The sequence below is a fragment of the Symphodus melops genome (assembly GCF_947650265.1).
Source record: "Symphodus melops genome assembly, chromosome: 18".
Classification (NCBI taxonomy): domain Eukaryota; kingdom Metazoa; phylum Chordata; class Actinopteri; order Labriformes; family Labridae; genus Symphodus; species Symphodus melops.
The window spans coordinates 21,638,186-21,657,402 of NC_136708.1; the positions used below are offsets into that span (position 1 = coordinate 21,638,186).

General features: G+C 43.4%; 2 protein-coding genes across 3 annotated transcripts in view; one reads left to right on the top strand and one right to left on the bottom strand.

The window, feature by feature from the left end:
• erf (Ets2 repressor factor) overlaps positions 1-18,628 on the bottom strand; it is a 39,234-nt gene extending 20,606 nt beyond the window's left edge. The window contains exon 1 of one of the 2 annotated variants that reach the window (XM_079368120.1): positions 17,446-18,628. In XM_079368120.1, coding sequence (XP_079224246.1) covers positions 17,446-17,467 — 22 coding nt within the window. In that variant the 5' untranslated portion in view covers positions 17,468-18,628. The remainder of the gene's footprint in view (positions 1-17,445) is intronic. The other variant, XM_079368119.1, reaches the window with a different exon arrangement.
• Positions 1-19,217, top strand: part of bmp8a (bone morphogenetic protein 8a) — a 165,784-nt gene that overhangs the window by 88,903 nt on the left and 57,664 nt on the right. The window lies entirely within an intron of this gene.

Here is a 19,217-nt window from a genome sequence, read left to right on the forward strand (position 1 = left end):
GCTGCAAACAAAAGCAGCTACAGGTACAAATAAAGTCACCTGGAGCTGAGAAATGAGGAGCGGGGTAAAGATCACTCCCATGTTCAATGCTTAATGTTTGTGAAGCTCGACGGCTTTCAGACAAGACGGTGGTCACACCCTGGTGCGCCATCATTTTATACACGATATATATATATATATATACACAATATGAGAAGCATGCACACCTGAACTTTACCCTAGTTTATGGGAAATGTGATGTTTCCACAACACAGGCTACAAAGGAAGACAATAAAGCGGCAAAGGTAAGAACGAAAAACTCCTCCAGGCTTCTTCAGGGTATAAAACAAAGTGGAGGAGCAGCTGTGGCCCGTCTGAAATCATTTCTTAACGTGCATACACACAAGTCTAATAATCTAATATGAGCTTGCAGGTAACAAAGATTTTTATGACACAGTTGAAGGTGTTGCCGGGTTGCATCTTGGGAGAGATCTTTAAAAACGTGATTGGTGGTCAGTCTGCACATTTCACAGAGCACAGTGCATGTGAGTTCAGCGAGTCCTTATCAGCGTCCAGTTAGGCATTAATGCTGATCAATGTAAGCTACATTACACCGCTGGCTTTACAGCTACTTTAATGGCACTTATCAAAAGACACAAGTCAGGCAATGAGACAAATGAACCCAAAGCCCTCTACACGCCAGACAAGGAATTTTTGATTGTCAGGCGGAGGTGAAACACACCATTACAGGCCTTGTTGGACTCTAAATATAGCAAAGTACATGCTAGAAAAACTCATTTACTATTAGCCTGCAGTCCCAAGCCACCTGCGTTCTCCTTTCCAAGAAAAACACGCCGGCTTTAAACGTGCAGGCCTGCTTTTCTAAGGCAGTCTGACGTCACCGCAGTTGGAACTGTGCTCTTAAAAACCGATTGCGATCATTGGGGTATTGTCCAGAAGGCCTCGCAGCCGCTGAGAGTAAACACATACGGCCTACTACTCTCCGTCTCCGGCTCTCCCGGTGTTCAGCTCCTTTAACATGCGTTTCTATCAATCCATCTATCCCCTCGTTTATTTTTCCCTCCCTTCCTCCCATTCTTTGCTGGGTCTATATTTAGCCGTTGGAAAGGTCGGTGTGTCTGTCTGCAGGGTAATGATTGAGGGGCACGGAGGTAGCAGGCCGGGCTGAATGGCTGGAGGACTAATGAAACCTGGATGGTGTTAATCTGGGATGGGATCAGGATAACACAGAATGGCAGGAAATAAAGGGGAGCGAGCAGGAAAGGGGGAATCCCTGTGGGGCTTTAAAAGGTGCTTGCATGTGCAGGATCTGCAGGATTTTTATTTTCTTAAACTAGTCAGTTTTTAAGAAACAGTACTCGTTGTTTTGCCCAGTCGAAATGAAGTTTTGTATATACAATCTATTTAGGAGGTAAACTCTAAAATGATGAACTTTAATGGAAAAGTTCTGGTTGACTGGGTTACCGTGTTTGTTTTTCTGTGTAAACTACCCGTCTACAACAGCGGGATCTCAGCACACAATAACAGACAATCTAACAGTGCTTTACTGAGCAGTCCTGAGCTTCAAACTACTGTTTTAAAACCCCACACTCCTCATTCCACTGATCTCATAATTACCCTGAAAGGAGAGGGGTTCAGATTGGAGGAGCCAGTGGGCTTAAAGCCAGGGCGGAGTCGCAGAAGCAGACGGGATGAGGAGGAAATCGGGCGGAAAAGATACGAGAGGAGAAGAGGAAGAAAAGTGGAGGAGATAAAGACATCCAGCAGAGATCAAAGCAGAAAGCAGGACGGTCATCCGCAGGTGCACAACGTGAACCCTCACCTCGCTTCTCACATGATGCTTCCATTACATCAGACTTACGGAGACACGGGCGCTCAAACAGGCGGACAGAGAAGCGAGGAGGGGAGCACGGGGTTAGGGAGGAGAGCTTCAAACAAAAATAAAGACAGAAAAAAAAGGAGCCTTGCTAAATCAAGCAGTTAAGGTTTTTACAGAAACGACGGGCTGAGTTTTGAACGTTTAGTATCCAAACAAGAAACACAGCTGCAGATGAGGCCAAAGCACCAGTCACAGAAATGGAAAAATGGCAGACACCAGGGGGAACTGAAGAAAAGATTGGACATTTCACTAAGTTTGCCAGACTTTTTGCAAGCGGGAAAGGACGCCAAGAGGAGTGTATCATTTAACTGACTATGGTCTTAGATTGTGGTGAGATTAAGCCTAAAGCATTGTTTTAATGAACAGGCTTCCAGCAGATGATTTGTTATTCATGGCTTTAATTTTCTTGATCTATAAGAATTGCTAGGCTGCTGGAGCCTTCATTATCCATCAATGAGTGTCCATTGTGTGGCTTAAATCAGCCCACTGGTTCTCTTTGGGATGATGCGGTGGCTTTCCATCTCAGAGATCCATCATCCAAACAGCGTGTGCTGTGAGAGATGCTTCCCGTAGACCGTGAGCGGTCCAACCTAAACAAATCCTCCCAGTTTGGATGAGCGCTTTAAGAGCACAGACAGCTGTAATGCTGTGAGGAGAGAAAGCAGAGAGGAGGAAGAGGTGAGACCGTTTGCTCTGCTATACCTGAGACACCTCCACCTCTCTTATGTGTGACACAGAGGTGGCCTGAAACCCGACAGACAGAAACCTGTCACATCCTGGAAAACTCTGCAGAACCATGGCGTCCTGGTGTGCATGTGTGTGGCATCTGAGAGCGACTTATCATACTCCGACATGACGGGAAGGCTTCAGCAGGGCCTACATGATCACAGAGCTAATTCCTCGTGTCATCAAAATCGTGTCATGTGCACCTTAAAAGCTCGTTTAAACAGAACTTTTAAATAGTAATGTTCCAAAAGGAATGAAAAGGATTATCACTTCTGTGCGAGTGTGAGAGCCAAAAAAATATGAAGTCAGTGATGATCTCAGCGCTCAAACTTGCTTCGTCTTCATTCCTTTGTACCCAGAGTGGAAGAAGGAAATGTACATGCATGTACACGTGCCTCTGTAACCCGTCTGAGCACGCTCTCCTTTTGAAAAGAGACAACCCCGTAAAACATTCAACAGTAATGAGCTCCGGGCTACCTGACTGCCTCGCTGGATTTCACTCTTGTTTTCTCATTGTCAGGGCAAAACTTGGTGAGACAAGTGTGTGAGGAGAGAGAGAGAGAGAGAGAGAGGGCGAGAGAGAGAGAGGAATAAAGAAGAGAGAAAGTGAGATATGAGTGTATTGTGTTTTTGCAGAGGTGCACTGAAGCAGCACTGATTCAGATCACCTGTTGCACAGCAACACTCAGAAAAAAATACACCTAACTATGTGTTTATGACACACTGTCTGTCTGCAGGAGATAGAACAGGCGGCTTCCCTGCAGAGTGAAGTGAACCAATGTGAAGCCCAACAAACCAGTCAGACTGCTGCCTTGCTGGTTTGAAACATCAAACTAGGCAGCCGGCTGTCACAAAGAGGACGCCACTTTCAATGACAGTAAGACGACTCGCTGTGTCTCCTGAAGCTTCAGCGAGAAGCTGCAGAGAGCGAGAAACACTAAAAGACATGTGTCTGTCAGAAACACAGTTTAGAAGAAAAATAAGACAAACTGCACATGGAGTCTGATGCCTTCATTTAACTGTCAAGATCTGCAGTATAGGACAAAATCGTCCTCATCATGCACCGATGAAGTGAAGCTGATTTTACTGTTCTTTCATTCCTTGGGGGGAAAATAAAAAGGTGTCAATCCTCAGATGAAAACAAGAGAAGAGCGAAGGAAGTTTCAGCTGTTGATATAATAAAGCAGCTGCAGGATTGTCCTGATCACTTCCAGGTGTGTTTTCAGAAGTCCACTTTGATACGCTGCTAGCTGTACTGGAAACACGCGTTAAAAAGAAGCCCACCAACTCTCTCTGAGCAGCGGCTGGTGGTATGTTTGAGGTCACAACAGACAAACAAAAAGTAAATGTAACCTGTTTCCAAAAGAAAAAGAAAAAAACGAGTCCATGAGCAAACATGATTAACACTAAATCCGACTTATCGTTAAAATATTCAGACAACTTGAACAAACTGTACTGGGACCGAACTCTTCACAATGAATGATGGTGATCAATATTTTAAAGAGAACGAAGCTACAGCCGAACAGGAGTCGTTTTGCAGAGCGGAGCTTTTATGGCGGGGACTTCAGAGCAGGAAGAAGAAAGACAGAGAAGATAAAAATCTGCATTTAAATCTGGCGTCTCAGTTGTGGTTCGCTTGCCAGACTACTTTCATTTTCCTCCAACACACACACACACACACACACACACACACACACACACACACACACACGCGCGCCTGCAGAGTGGTTAAGCCAACAAGTGAAATTTGGTGACTTCAGCTGTTGGATTGAACCAAGTGCACACTAGTGAACACGTACACACACACAGAACTACATGTACACACACACAGAACTACATGCACACACACACACAGAACTACATGCACACACGTGTCACCGCAGCCCAGAATAGGCCCACAGCTCCAAACCCAGAGAGCTTGGGTGAGTGACTCACTCTCGTGCTCCCCGCCAATCAAATCTCATCTCCTCCTCTACAACTTTCCCATAATGCCGCTCTCCTTCAGACGAAGGGGCTCCGCTTGTGATTCGACGAGCGCGATAACCAACGCGACGACGCTTGAGCTTGGCTTCACGGACGTGACTGTGACATACGATTTGTTCTGCGATGATAATTCAAACAAGTTTCGATTGTGTGTAAAACGTCCTGAGGTCATAAAACTGCAGACAGACGAGCAGCGCACGGCGACTTTTATTATCGCCGTGTGTGTCAGGAGCAAATATCACCGAGGAATGTGCATATTTGTTCTCTGATTAACACTCTTGGCAATGACAAGCACATTTTATTTATACTGTGTAGACTTGAATCGCACACTTGAGTCATAAGGATTTAAATCTGTTAAATATATCAAACTCTAATCCTTAAAGCCTGAATTTGGAAAACAACAGCAGAGGAGAAAATCGTATTAGAGGCTCTTTAAAGTGATGTATAAGCCAACAAGCTTGAGTGACAGTAAAGTAACAAAAATCCTGCTTGCTATGTATCCGAATACGGGTTAATTATGGCACAGTTTCTCTTCACATGCACAGCTAGGTTATAGCTCAATAAAGCCGTTTAATGGGACGACTGTCCTCGTCCCTTTGTGCAAGCATCGAAGGACAACCGATGTATTGATGGAAGTTTGTTTGATTTCATTACTTTAGGTATCGCCCTTTTCTCCTAGTTATTATTCAACATTCTTTCAGTAGACCTTGCTAACAAGTTAGCAAACAGAACCGATTAGCTAAGATGAAACCTGATACACTTAATACGCTCTGGTATAGAGGGCAACATGCCTTTTAGTTGCACAGACAGACAGTGAATAGAGTCAGAAATCGGGGAGCGAGACATGCGGGAAAGGAGCACCAGGTCGGACTCGAACCAAGGCCGCACACAAGGAGGACCATAGCATCCCTACACGGGGCGTGCATCCACTCCGATCAGCAAAAGCAATCGCAAGCGTTTTTGCAGGTTCACTTGATCGTGCTGTTGAAAAAAGAAACCTAAAAACAGAAACTTTTTCTGAAAAGCTGCCTCACAATCGGCCATTTTAGGATGCAACGATTAAAGTGCAGCCTGTAAACTCCTGAAGAGACGCACTCGTGTGGATGCAGCTGCTTGTTGGACAAAGACAAAACCAATACTCCTCAACAAGTCGAGAAATCAGCTATCAACTAAAACTTCTGTGAGTGCTTTAAAGTTCAGTTGAGGAGAAACTGCTTTAACTTGAACATGAGTTCCTGTTATTACGGGCAGAACACAGCGAGCACTGTGGTTCTGAGCGTAGCTGTCACTCCTCGCCAACGCCGCCGAGCTAACGGAATCACAGTGACAGTAATTCGTTCTGGATGAGCGTGTCCGTGAATTTCTTGACATGCTAAACAGTCGGTACGGGGCTTTCTACATGTGTGATGTCTGGGTGCGTTAGTCAGCCTTTCCTCATTGGCAGAGCCACCACAGTCTTAATTCCTCAGTCTATTGCATTAAAGTTGGATCTTTGAGTCTGCAGACTGAGCGGCTCGCTGCCTGTGTTAAAACATTAAAGACAGAGGCACGACGGCGTCACCGCAGGGAGATGGCAGCCCAAATGAGCAAGCCACGCTCGTGAGCTGTAGTGAGAAAATTAAAAGAGCGTGTGCGTGTGTGTGTGTGTCCTAATGCAAGACAGACATCGCCCGTTCTCGTGGCATGTGGGGGGTCCAGGTCCCCTAATAAAGTGTGCATGCTGTGAGTGGGCGAGATGAGTGAGAGAGTGTCTGAGGGTCTAAACCGACATTCACATTTCAATAAAGCAGAGACCGCCTCATCCATCACTGCTGCTGCTTTGGAAAAAAAAGCAGAGAGAGAAACATGGGTAACAAATCTTTGTCTTGAGAGTTAACAAATGTGAGGGCAACGTTTTCAGCTAACCAATTCAACATGTTAAGCCTTATTCTTTTTCCCGCAAGTTGATTATTCAGCATTCTTTCTCCTCCAGGTCATTTGCCTCCGTTGGCTCACTCATATCAATCAAGCGCAGGCGTTTACATTAGCGAGATTTTAAGCTTTATGTTGACCTTATAATGAAACCACTGGCTGATTTTAGGTGTTAAAATATATACAGAGAGAAGGCCAAAGAGGAGAAAGCGGTAAAGCTCATTTTATGGTGGACTGGCGACGTCGTTCTTATCACTGATGTCATTTATGACTCTCCTTTGAAGATGACAAGCCTTTAACGTCCCGGGCTTTAAGACATATACTCGCTTTAACTAAAGAGTTCATGACGGGGAGGAATAGCAGCTTGTCGTTTCTGTTAGGGATAAATGTGTTAAATTTGGTGGGTTTAGACCGGAGAAACTAGCGAAGCGGTCACATCTTAAAGACCGGTGTCCAACTGGAAGAGCTCAAGCTTCTCACAAGAGCTCATTGTGCGTTAACTTCTGCTTCCCTCGGTAATATCCGAGGGCGTTCGACAGAAAAACAGGAGATCATCTGTAGAAAAAACGTTTTTTTAAGTGCAAATTGGATTTGTAGTTTGCACTGATGGCTGTGTATAAAAAGTATTGGGAAGGATGCAAGAAGTTTGAGGGCAGAGGCGTGTGTGAGAACGATAGACACTGGGAGTGTGTATCCTGCTTTTATGTGTGTGTGTGGTTTGGGGTGTGAATGTAGTTTTTAGGTAATGAGCATTTAGCAAACACAAACTTCACAGTTTTTAGGTCTGAAAGTGGCTCTCACGCAGTCTCAGACATAAACCCCGGCACACACAGATCACCACAGACACCCAGGACAAGCTTGGGACCGCCTGAAAAAGAGAGAGAGATAAAAACCACAGAGTTCCCAACAGACCTGTGACTCTGTGACTCCATCTTCTCTCTCACTCTGTCTCCTGCAAAGACCTTGAAAGGTTTAATTTAATGACTGAGACGAGACAAAAAAAAAAACTGCCTGCAAAGTTAGCAACGACGAACGACGTCAGACAAAACATGGCCTTATTCACATGATTTCATTCAAAGGACTCAAACACTGCTGCAAGGGGACAAACACTGAAATCACAGCGAGCTGTTGTGACGCAGATTTGATGAGAGGCCCATCGCATAGTTTCCAACTTTACGGGCACAGAGCAACAGCCTCTTGGATTGTTATAGAGTAAGCAGAAACTCCTGGTGTGGAAAAAATGATTCATTTTGCTCTTTAGCAAATAAACATCCCCGAAGATCAGCTGGAGTAAACTGTCCCTTTCATAGTATTAAAAATATGCCTTTCAGCGCCGGTGAAGTGTGTCCTGGCATTCGATTCAATAACTCTGGCGCGGATACAAGGACGCCTTTACAAGTTGTGATCTTTCCTTTCAACCGGCGGCCTGCAGCCAGTTTGATACTCGAGTCTTTTTGTCGGACGCATTTCTTAAATTAATCAATCACTTCAGCTGGAATCCAAAAGGCTTTACAGACATTTTTTTAACCATTAACCCCGACGACAGAGTCTGTGGATGTAGACGATGTTACACACAGAGGAGGAGAGTGACGTTACAGATGTTGTAGTGTTGGTGAAAGTGATGAGTTGTTCTCTCATTTCTGATGCCCTCTCATGCAGGTGAATACTTATGTGTGTATCAGCAGTAATCGGGTAGCTGTACACTGTACATGACACAATTTCACTCGAGCAGTGTGGGCTACAAATGTATGTGCAATGGCAACAAGTGTATGAAAGTTTGGTCTGGATCAACCTACTTTAAACAAGCACGAGAACAGACGGCGCTCTTTCACCGTCTGCAACCTGTTGGCAGAGATTCACATTAGCGGCTCAGAGGTGGTCCCACTAGAGAGGGAAAAAAATGCTACTTATTTTTTTATTATTTTACGACTGGTTACTACATCAACTGAGATTTGTCTTGCTGAAGACTTTCCACTGGTTGTAGTGAATTGCTCACGGGTGCCAAAGTTGCATTTAAGTGTGTGTCAATGATCCCTTTTCATTGTAAAAGACATTACAACATTGATTTTACCACCTACTGTAGGGGATTGCTAATTGCTGGAACATAACCTGGCACACTCAGTCACAGCTAAAACAAACTCACCAAAAACATATGGCATTGGGCTATTTCTGCCCCGACAGCAACTTGGTTGTAACTCCTTTAAAATCTGGCAGACGCAGCGTAGTAACACAGGACCACACCTAGTCCGTCCCCTCGTCCTCTGTGCAGGGTGGAAGAGGCAGACTCACCAAAAGTGAAGCCAAACCAACCACGGCACCCCTCGCTCGCGTCTCCATGAACCAAAAGTGATAGCCATAACACACGGGGAGCGACTCTGCACACCTCCTTCAGTCGGGATGAGTCCAGCCAAAACACTCGAGACTGAGACAACCCCACCGCGACACCGTCTGTGTCTCTCCCAGCCTTGGTTTGATTCAGGGACCGCCGTGTGAGATCCAAGGGTAAACGCTAGCCATCTGCATTTTTTCTTTTTGTGTGATGCAAACACACAAAGCCTGATAAGCTAACCGTCTGAGGCGTAAATGTTCAAGATCAGCTTCGCTTCATGTTGATGAAGCATCGCCACAGAAATGTTCGAGGTATAAAGATCATTCTGACGTCTTGTATCCATGAGAAGTCCCTGAAGTTTAAACTCGGCTCCTTACTTTCACCATGCAGACCAATTATACAACCGAGTACTACTAGATAATATAACAGATTGTATGTGATTGAAAACGGTCTCTGCTCTCTCTCTACTGGGCTGAACCAAGCGTGGTACGAATAGGAACCAAAACAATAAATATGTTTGTTTCATTCCACGTGATACATTAAAAGCAGCCGGCATGAATCTGCTGAAACTCCCTTTATTCCATTGTTTAAAATAATATCTCACATATATACATATTGATGTTTTCGCCCCTGAACTTGTGAAGCCCAGGTTCAAGCTAGACTTTATCAACAGATGTAAAAGCCTCAAAACATGAATTAAGTTCTGTACAGGCCTAACGGTTCCACAGCTCGTGTTCTCTTCACCCATTAAAAACTCTCCACAGGACATTTAACAAGCAGAGAGGAAGCTGTAGATTTTTTAGAGCACTTCATTTTCTCTTTCATTCTTGTTCTTTGGGTTTATAGCTTCTTCTTGGCCCTGTCTCTTGATGTGTGAAACGTGTGAAATGTGCTACAGGAGGAGACAAAACACAGAGGGGGGGTTGTGGGGAAGTTGTGTCATTTTTGCATGGCCACAAGTTGTAAACATTGTTTAGATGGCATAAGAGCAGAAGTTTGTTGAAAATTGTTTTAAATAATTGTGATCGCTACACCGACGCCGGAAACCCAGCATCCTGTCAGGTGTTGCAGAGATATGTGTCCTTCCTTATCTGCTCAGTGGAGCGAGTCTTTGGTTCCACTTGAGCCGCTCTGTTCTTTCATCCGCCCCGCTGGGGGGGGTCACAGAGCCAACACACATTCACTCAAGTCATAAACACTAGCAGATACAGAGAAAGTAAGAAGGCTGACAAAGACGTTAAACATGCAAACTTAAGACATGACAGTAAACCGATAAGAAGGTGGGACATCTATGATGCATGTCAAAAACCCTTTATAGAGTTGAAAAGTGAAACTCCTTCAAAAGCAATAATGCTGAGAGGTTCTGCTGAGAACACAGAAGCTTCACTTGTTCCTACAGCTGAGTACTAAAGGTAGAACTCACCATCTAACACTGAAAACACAAGTTAGCCCTGAAGCAAAGAACCAGCTCTTCTTACAGTTAAATGTTCGTTCTTAATGACATTTTAATGGGAAAATATTATCCTCCAATCTCCCGTCTGTCATTTCATATTTCTGTTAAAGAATCATTGCAACACATTAAGATGAAGTTTTTTGGTAAAAAAAAAAAATTGGAAGAGATTTTAGGAGTGGCGGTGGCTTTATATGCAAATACGTGCTTCCATTCACAACTGGGGATCCGATTCCACACTATCAAATCAACTTCTCTGTTTGTTTTTCATCCAGCTCCAAGAATACGAGCATTAATACTGCCGTTTAAACTAAACTGTGCTTATCTAAAAAAAAAAGCAAGAAACAAATATTGGATGTGTGCCCTTCTTTTTAGGAAGTTATTTGGATCCCTCCTGTGAAAAGACTCGCCGAGTGCAGACGAGAAGTGCCAGAATAAAATATGATTCAGCTAGATTCAACAACCACAAAGAGAATTTATCATGATGAAAGAGGAAAAGAGACTTTCCCAACAACGACAAAAAAAAAAACTCCTAAGGACTTAGCACAGCCAAGACTGAAAGTTAGAAGGGGTGCATCACATTTAGTCTTTACTAGAAGACAGTTTCTCTGTTATTGCTTTTCCACCTGCATGCATCGCCCACAGCTGAAGTTTACAAGTCCATGCTGTTTGTGGGTTTAGTTAACAGCCATCATGGGAAGTGTAGGAGATCACTAATTGCAGTGTGAGTAGACGAGGCGGGCATGTGTGTAGAGGTGTAGTTTGAAACATTAAACTGGCTTTATCTAAATTACCGACTGCAACCATCTGACCGGCTCATCAGCATGCCTCATAGTGCCCTTAGGCAAGGCACTTTAAAATCTTTATCCACTAACTTAGACATCGTCTTCACCGCCGTCACCTCCTCCGCATTCTGCAACATCGGTGTCCCAGTCTGTGAATTGCCCTTGTGTTAAGGAGTTGCAGAAACAGCAGAAACAGCAGGAGCTCCCCGTACACACAGACGTGCGCACACACACACACACACACACACACACACACACACACACAGTGCTGTTCTCCCCTGCTGGCTCTTCCGATCCTGTCTGGCCCCTTTAACACCTCGTTTCTACCTCTGAAGCACAGAGGGGTGATCACCTCGTCCCACCATAACGCCTCCACTGAAGCCTAAACGTCACAGGGGTGTAAATATGGCGCCTTGCACAGCAGTCTGAATAGGACTTCTGTGCTTCATTAACAGAGTGAGGAAAATCCAAAATCCAGACCAAAAAAAGCACAAACAGCTTAGAAATGGAGCTTGAGCCTTTTAAGCTGCCAAACAAAACATGTCACCTTACACTTGCCTTAACTCGTGTGGGAATAATTCCAAAATGAGACGTTTGAACTCGACATCAGCGAAACCCGTAATCACAAAATTATGTAAAGCACCAAACTGAAGTCACTTTTTGAAGCATAAGCTGAAATAATTACACCTTTTTCTGTACAAAAGTGGATGCTCTGTGTTTATAAAACTCTAAAACAAAGCAGGCCATGAGCACACGGCGTGCACAGCGACCGTCAGGCTTTCCTGTGTGTGAGGCCCCCCGTGTTTGTTTGGCCAGCATGTCCCGGCTCGTGCAAACCTGTTGTCTATTCTCTCAGCTTTGTATGGGTCACCAGAGCCACTGTACACACACACACACACACACTTCCAGGAAGAGAGGCCTGCCGTAACACCGAGAGACGATCGCAGCGCCACTGACCTGAAACCTCCACGAGACAACACACCAGAGAAATGCTGACGTCACCAGCCGGACCTTTTTCCAGAGCCTGCGTGTCCGGGCTTGGCTCGGGAGTAATCAAGAATGTGATCAGGTCAACCTTTGCACTGACCTGATCGCTAACAGTAACCACATAATGAGAGGAAAACCAGGGAAAAGGTATTTCCTGAGAGAGACGCTGGCATTTAGGGGTCTTTTGGTTATGGCATTTCCCTCGTAAATAGATTCTGCTGTGATTTATGGGACCTGTGGGAGAGGCCTGATCCAGCTTTGACGCTCATGTTAGCAGCTGTATCTTACTCCGACTGACTGCCACTGCAAAATAAACCTACACATCTAGACGAGTTCAGTTCACAAGTCTTGAAAGGACACAAAAGGGCTGAGCCGAAAATAAAGAAGAAAACTGCAACGACCACATCACCCTTTCCTTTTCTCTTCTGGTAAACTTCAATGGTTTTTACTTTGTTTTTTTGTGGTTGTGATCAAAACTTTGTGGTGGCTGCGTCGCCCCTTGATGTAGTTTGGTTTTCATGTGTTATAATTTGTTTATACTACGTTTCATGTGTTTTACATGGCTGCGTAACCAAGCTGTCCACCGGGGCGATGAAGTGAAGTTAAAGGGGAGAAATGATGAAAGTCTGCAGCTGAATCTTCCATGTGCTAAATGTGTTTTTTTAATTCTTGCAGATCGTAGTGTATCTGTGTGTTTTTACTCTTCAATTAATCAGACCCGTCCAGCTTCTTGAAAAACATTTCTGAACGTAAATAAAGAGCCACCTGATGAACAAAAGAAGCATTTTAAGGAAGTCCTTTCTGACTCTGGGATCACCACGTTTTGCATTTTTGTTTGACACTTTGCAGACTCAACGAGCGTCAGTTGCAGCCTTTAAATAATCCCTTCTTTTCGAAAGTTAAGTAACACAAGCAGCACACACGAGCACATGACACCGCAGCATCTCCACTAAATGGCGGACAGAGACAGACAGCGTGTCCCAGAAAAACAGAGACAACACGAGCACATCACCATCACCTCTTCTCAAATGTTCCCTGAGACACGCGGCCTGGCCTCAACTTGCATAATTGTGTTTTCTCTCCTGCCGTTACTGCCGGCAGCATAATGAAGAGAAAATCACAGGGTCATATATTTGAACAAAATGAGCGTGGCGTTATCAGCGCTATTTGAATCTGCATAAAATAAACGTCTACTTGTTCTTCCTGTAATTATGACTCCAATGAGTCAACTGCCCACAACCAAATGGTCTTCCTCGAGGGCAATTTGGTCTCCAGTAAAAGTCAAACACTCACTTTGTTGTGACCACATCAATGTCAGGTAGAGCCGCACGCTGACAGACATATGGAAGAACACGTTCAGACAGGCTCGCACGGAGCGCACACACATTTACGCTCACAAACACATAAATACACTCACAGCCATAAACAGCGGCACAGACCTCACCAGACTTAACGCCAGTTAATTGCTCATGTATGGCTCCTTTCACTCCACACACACACACACACACACACACACAAAGCATGCCTGGGCCGTCTACAGCTGTGACGTCTCACATGTGGCTCTGTGTTGATATAAGGAGTAACACAAGTGGAAAATTGGAGCTGGTGGGGCCAGACTGCTGACTTCCTGATAGGAAGAGAGTGGAGGTTGACCCATATATACATAAAGTCGTCAACTGGCTCCAACACAGAGGGAAATACAAAGAGGACAGACAAAGGGTCAGTGTTGCTCCACGCATAATGTGATGTGGATGCAGATCAGGGTTACCCAATGTGATGATAATAGCACGTCTCTTATGGCTGGCAAAGGCAGTTTTTGTACATTGATCAGTACGAGTATTTCAGACAATGTTTGATATTGCTGCCAGTTGTGAAGTAGGTCAGAGGAAAAAAGCCAATTTAGTTCCTTTAAATGTTGAAATGCTGACAAAGGATGTTCTGGTTAAAAAGCATTGTGCCTGGAGAGGCTGGGAGCTGAGCTGCTGCTGATGTAACATCTTTTTTTTTATTTAATTTTTTAAAAATCTCATCTTGTTTTTAGGTTAGTCTCTATCTGGTCTCCTCCTCTTTAAAACAAGTGACACGCTTATTTCAGGACGCTGTTCAATAGACAGAGCGTCCCGTGAGGGGGCCGTTAGCCGAGCTGCCACTGATGACCATTTAATTATAAAGAAAGTTATCATTTTAAATCTCATTTTCACCTTCATGCTTCCCAATCTCGACCTTTTTTTTAAAAATGAAAACATCCTCTTTGTTCACCAGCAGCTCCAACATGTTGACGTGTGTGGAGTGGATGTCTGTGCCAACTTCTACTTTCCCTTAAAGATAAATTTACACACTGACTGTGGTCGCCATTTATCATGATTATCAAGAATCCGATTTTATTGCATCATCTATGGAGATCTTTTCAATAGTACGCTCTTTGGGTCGGCCTCATAGTGACGAGCGTAAAAGCTGAATTTAGATTGGTGAATCACCCGAGCAAAAAAGCAACATGGGAAGTTTGTACACATCACTATAACTGCTAAAAAATGGGAACCGCTGAAAAACCCAAGTTGGCCGTCTTTAAAAAAAGCCAAGCAGACACGCCAATAAAAGTTTGGGCTTCTTCACGCAGCTTTTTATGCCTTCCTCTGCCGCGCTGCTAAAACAAGGCCGTCTACTTTTAAAGCTGAAAGGAAGCGTGTAGCATAACCTTGCTAATCCCAGCCTGTGGATAATGGAAGTCATCAGGAGAGAATACAATGTTCAGACGTCTGAAATAGACCTCAAAGACATGTTAGGCAGAGAGGTGCTCTGAAAATGAAATGACTGCATTTTCATGTATGCAATACAATTGTTTCCTGTAATGAAGTATGAACTTCATTATTGCTTATGGTGTTACAGGATCCAGCGCTTTTTGAAATGAATGCACGTTGACCTGAATAGTCCTCCTGATCCATACATAACAGTTGTTTGATGGAAGACACACTCGGCTGTTTGTTTCAGTGTCGGGCTGCTTGAGTTTACTTTCTCTCATAATGGTTTTGCGATATGAAATAGTCTTCTGAGGCAGCGCAGAGACTTGCAACTCATATCTCTAATTACAATGTTGTGTTGTGGTGCGGCTTTCCCCCTCTTAAACTTCCATTATGTGCACTGGATCTTTGTCTGCCCGAGATTACCATGCGAGCCGTCTGACTAAACTGAATTTGAGAGCACCTTGGATGCACAATGGAGGAGAAATTATAGAAGGAAAATCATACTCATTTTCAAAGACCATAAACGTGTTTGGAAAAATGAGAGGAATTTGAGACGGTTGCGCCACAGAAGTCTGAGATTGGTTTAAATTCCTGAAGCATCTTTGGTTAAGCTGTTAATTATACTGGTGGTGTTAAAGGTGAAACAGTTCTCCTTGCACAGAGAGGGTCAGGAAGCAAAGAAAATGCTGAATCGTGTGAACAAAGAGAAAACCTATGCTTCCATGTTTATTTTTAGAGTCTGACACAGAAGTGTATCTGTCATGTTATCTCGGGTTAACCTTCTCTACAACCCCAAACTTATCAATTGCAATGTGCAGCTGGGTTCAGTTTGTATCTTTAGCTGCAGGCAGTGGTGTAATGATAGGTGGAAAGGTGATCCGCAGCTTGAAATAATGACGATGCAAACATCACCAATACGGTCATAAATCATGAACATATCTTTGGCACTCATTAAAAATAAATGCCTGCGGGAAAAAAAAGCTGAGTAAACATCAGTTCATTAGATTTGCATAACACACATACCTGTTTACAATCTGCCTTTGTTAGTTGGACTCAAAGGGGGTTAGTTTGTGGGTCCACATGATGCTCACAGGTCGTTACATTTGGTGTTTGCTTTACGCATTTGTTCCACTTAATTTGAGTCTAAGGCATCCACTAAATCTGCCATGCAAAGCCATCGTAGGGGTCAGCGCTCTTTGGCCCTGACCCCTGACTCCTTTTACCACTGAGCCAGGAAACTATGCCAGCTCCTCTGCTCTCACTGTAAATCAACAAGAGTTGTGAGCATAACCTCGAGGAAATAAGTTTAAAGGTGCACTATGTAGTTTTGGTAGAAAAATGTGAAAGTTGGAAATGTAGTATTTGTTCATAACTTTATACACAAACTGTCCTCAGAGGGAAAATGTGTTTCCTGGAAACTGTTTAAAGATTAAACGCTACACCAGAAGTTATGGTTTGGACCCGCAAATCCTGAAACTCTCCTCGTAGCTTCTCAACTGTGAACCAGTGGTTCTAAACTGGTTTAACCCCGAGAACGCACCACCCAACTCCTGCATGAAAAACGCTTCTTTACCCACCAAATGACGCCTTAAAACGACATTATTCACTCAGGCTTTCCATTAGAAATATACATTTAGGCCTTCCTGCACCAGATTCTTCCTTTTGTTTAGTTGTAACTTTATCGAGTACTTTTAATGATATTAAAACAACAATATTTCTTTAGCTCTGTTTTCTTAATTTATGTTGAATTCTTTCCTTAAGCCTTGTTTTAATGTACTTCCGTTGTCATGTCTGTACGTAAAGCACTGTGATTTGACTTGTGTGATAGACATAAACTTGCCTTGCCAATCAGAATTGTTCAATAATAATAAGAAATGGTGCTATTTGGACCTCAGATTGAACAACGTGACAGGATTAAGACACTAAAGGAAAACAAACACACAGTGACGCCCTTCATAGACTCTTTGACACAAATATACACTCATTTACTGAAATTTAATTAAAATGATTTACACACACTGTATTGTAAACACTGTAAAAGATAAATACCTCATGTTTACTTTATCCTTAATTAGTCTTGTGCATATTAGTCTTTAATTACTCGTTAATACTTTTAGGTAATTGTTAATATTTCATGTTTACTTTGTACAGAGAAAGTAGAGTTTATCAAAGTTAATTTCCTTGTGTGCTAAACATAGATGATTGTGTAGCACAGATGTGTGACCCACTTAAAAAGGGTTCCGAGACGCACTTTTAGGTCCAAAGACCCACACTCACTTTCTCCCATTTCTTTCTCTTCTTGTCAGAAAAACACAGCACGTGTTGCACTTCTCTAACTTTAAATAATGAATGCACCTTTACAAAATACATCTTAATTGTTTGGGAAAAAACATGAGTGAGTTCGACTGTCTGTGTTTGATTATTAAGAAACAATAACACGAAGCTCCGGGTCTGATCCAAACTCGACTAAGCGCCATAATGTTGTCACTTTCCCCCTGGAGCCGGAGCGTTTGTTAGCATGCTAACCAGCTAGCATCCACAGCTCGGACTGTTGTTTTCATGTTTGGAAAGAACCGCAGCGGATACACACACAGATGTCTTAAAAATACATTTAATTAAACAAGTGTGTGAGGTGGATGGGGAGGTTAACTCACCCGAGTCTCCCGGGGTTTTCATCGTGGTTTGTCGTCTTCTTCTCGGCGACTTTTTCTCCGTCGACGCGTAACTTTTAGGTGTCTAGTTAGCCAGCCGTTAGTTAGCAAAAGTTAGCTCGCGAAGTTAGCAGCGACCCGTCCTCCGGTGAAAGAGTCTCCCCTTAAAAGCTTCAAAAAAATAAAAATCAAATCAAAAAAACATCCACTAACTCACTGCAAGCTTCTGGGGGGTTTATTTCGACACATTCACCCTTGTTGTAAAAGTTTTAAAACCGGAGTATTTGATTAAAAATGGGGGAAAAAGTTGTCCGGAGTCCCTGGAGGAGGAGGGGGGGAGGAGGGGGAGATCCAGCCGCCCGGGTCTGAATGGCGCAGCTCGAAGTTTGGAGGAGTCGTGCTGCCCGTGTGTCGGTGCTGGAGCAACGGAATGCAACGCTAAATCTTCATCCCGTTTGTTGCAACGATGTCGCATGGTCGATTCCCCCTGATCATCATCATCATCATCTTCCTCACCAGCAGCAGTAAGCAGCAGCAAGAAGCGGATCTTTGAGGAAAAACCCGAACCGAACTCTTTCTGCTCTTTCTCTGCGCCTCTCTTTCTCCGGCACGGACTTTTTCTTTTTCCACTCACTCACTCACTTCGTGCTCTCTCTCAACACCCCCCCCCCCTTCCTCTGTTCGGGGTGTCGTGTTTCGCTCTCCTCCTGCCACACGGGGCCGCCCACGCTGACCCACGGAGGGAGGGAGGGGGAGAAGAACTGAACGCCCACTTGTTGCCAAAGATCGTTTCTGATTTTTAGAAGCTTGATTTTCCTCTTCACTCGAAGCATAACGTTGAGTTGGGAGGAGTTTTTTTTATTTATTTTTTTAATGTTGACCACCAAACCAATCATAATCAGAAACCATTTCACGCATGAATCAGGCAACCACATTTTTTGATGTGATTTCTTTTTTCACTTCTTAAGACATGCATTTTTATACTTATATATTCATGTGTATGTCTCTGCCTAAACCACCTTTCTAAATGTGTACCATACAAATCTATGGAAACGTGAAAAAGGAATTTCCTTAAGGGGACAATAAATAAACTCACAAACTAACTATAAATTAAAAAATGCCAAATATAAAAAAAACAGAAAATGTACAAAGGGTGCATGAGAGAAAATAAACATTGTGCAACTCTAGAATGCAAGCAAAAACTGCTTGCCAATGAATGACAGTGTATGGCTTGACTTGATGGAGTCCACTGGAGTTGCTGATGTAAAACCATTTCATCAAAACCAGTGCATTCAATAAAAAAACAGCTTTTGAACAGCTTTCCACTGTAGTGACTGGTATACGTGGAAGTTAGTCCCCAAGGGGGAATTTGATCATTACAGTAGGCTAATATACATAGCAAAATGAATTAAATGAGTAATGTAAATAAGAAATAAAGCAAAAAGTACACGAAAGCGTGTGAAAGACATACAGCTATCTTTCAAACAAATTTTTGTTTGTTAATATTTCATTTACATCAAGCAAACCTTGTCTTTTAATGTATTTTTCATATAGCAGAACTGAAGCTTATTTTCCTGTCCTGATCATCTATAGTCCGTCTGAACATAAAGGTCAGTGTTCTCAGTTTATTTTTTTTCTTTGAGAGTTTTAAAGTTTTATTTGATCAGTTTTGGTAGGTTTTGTTGTTATGCATGAACGATGTGAGTTTTTATTTTTCATTCTGAGTGACACGTCGTCTTATACGAAGATCTTTGATGAGGACCAGTCGCTGCTGC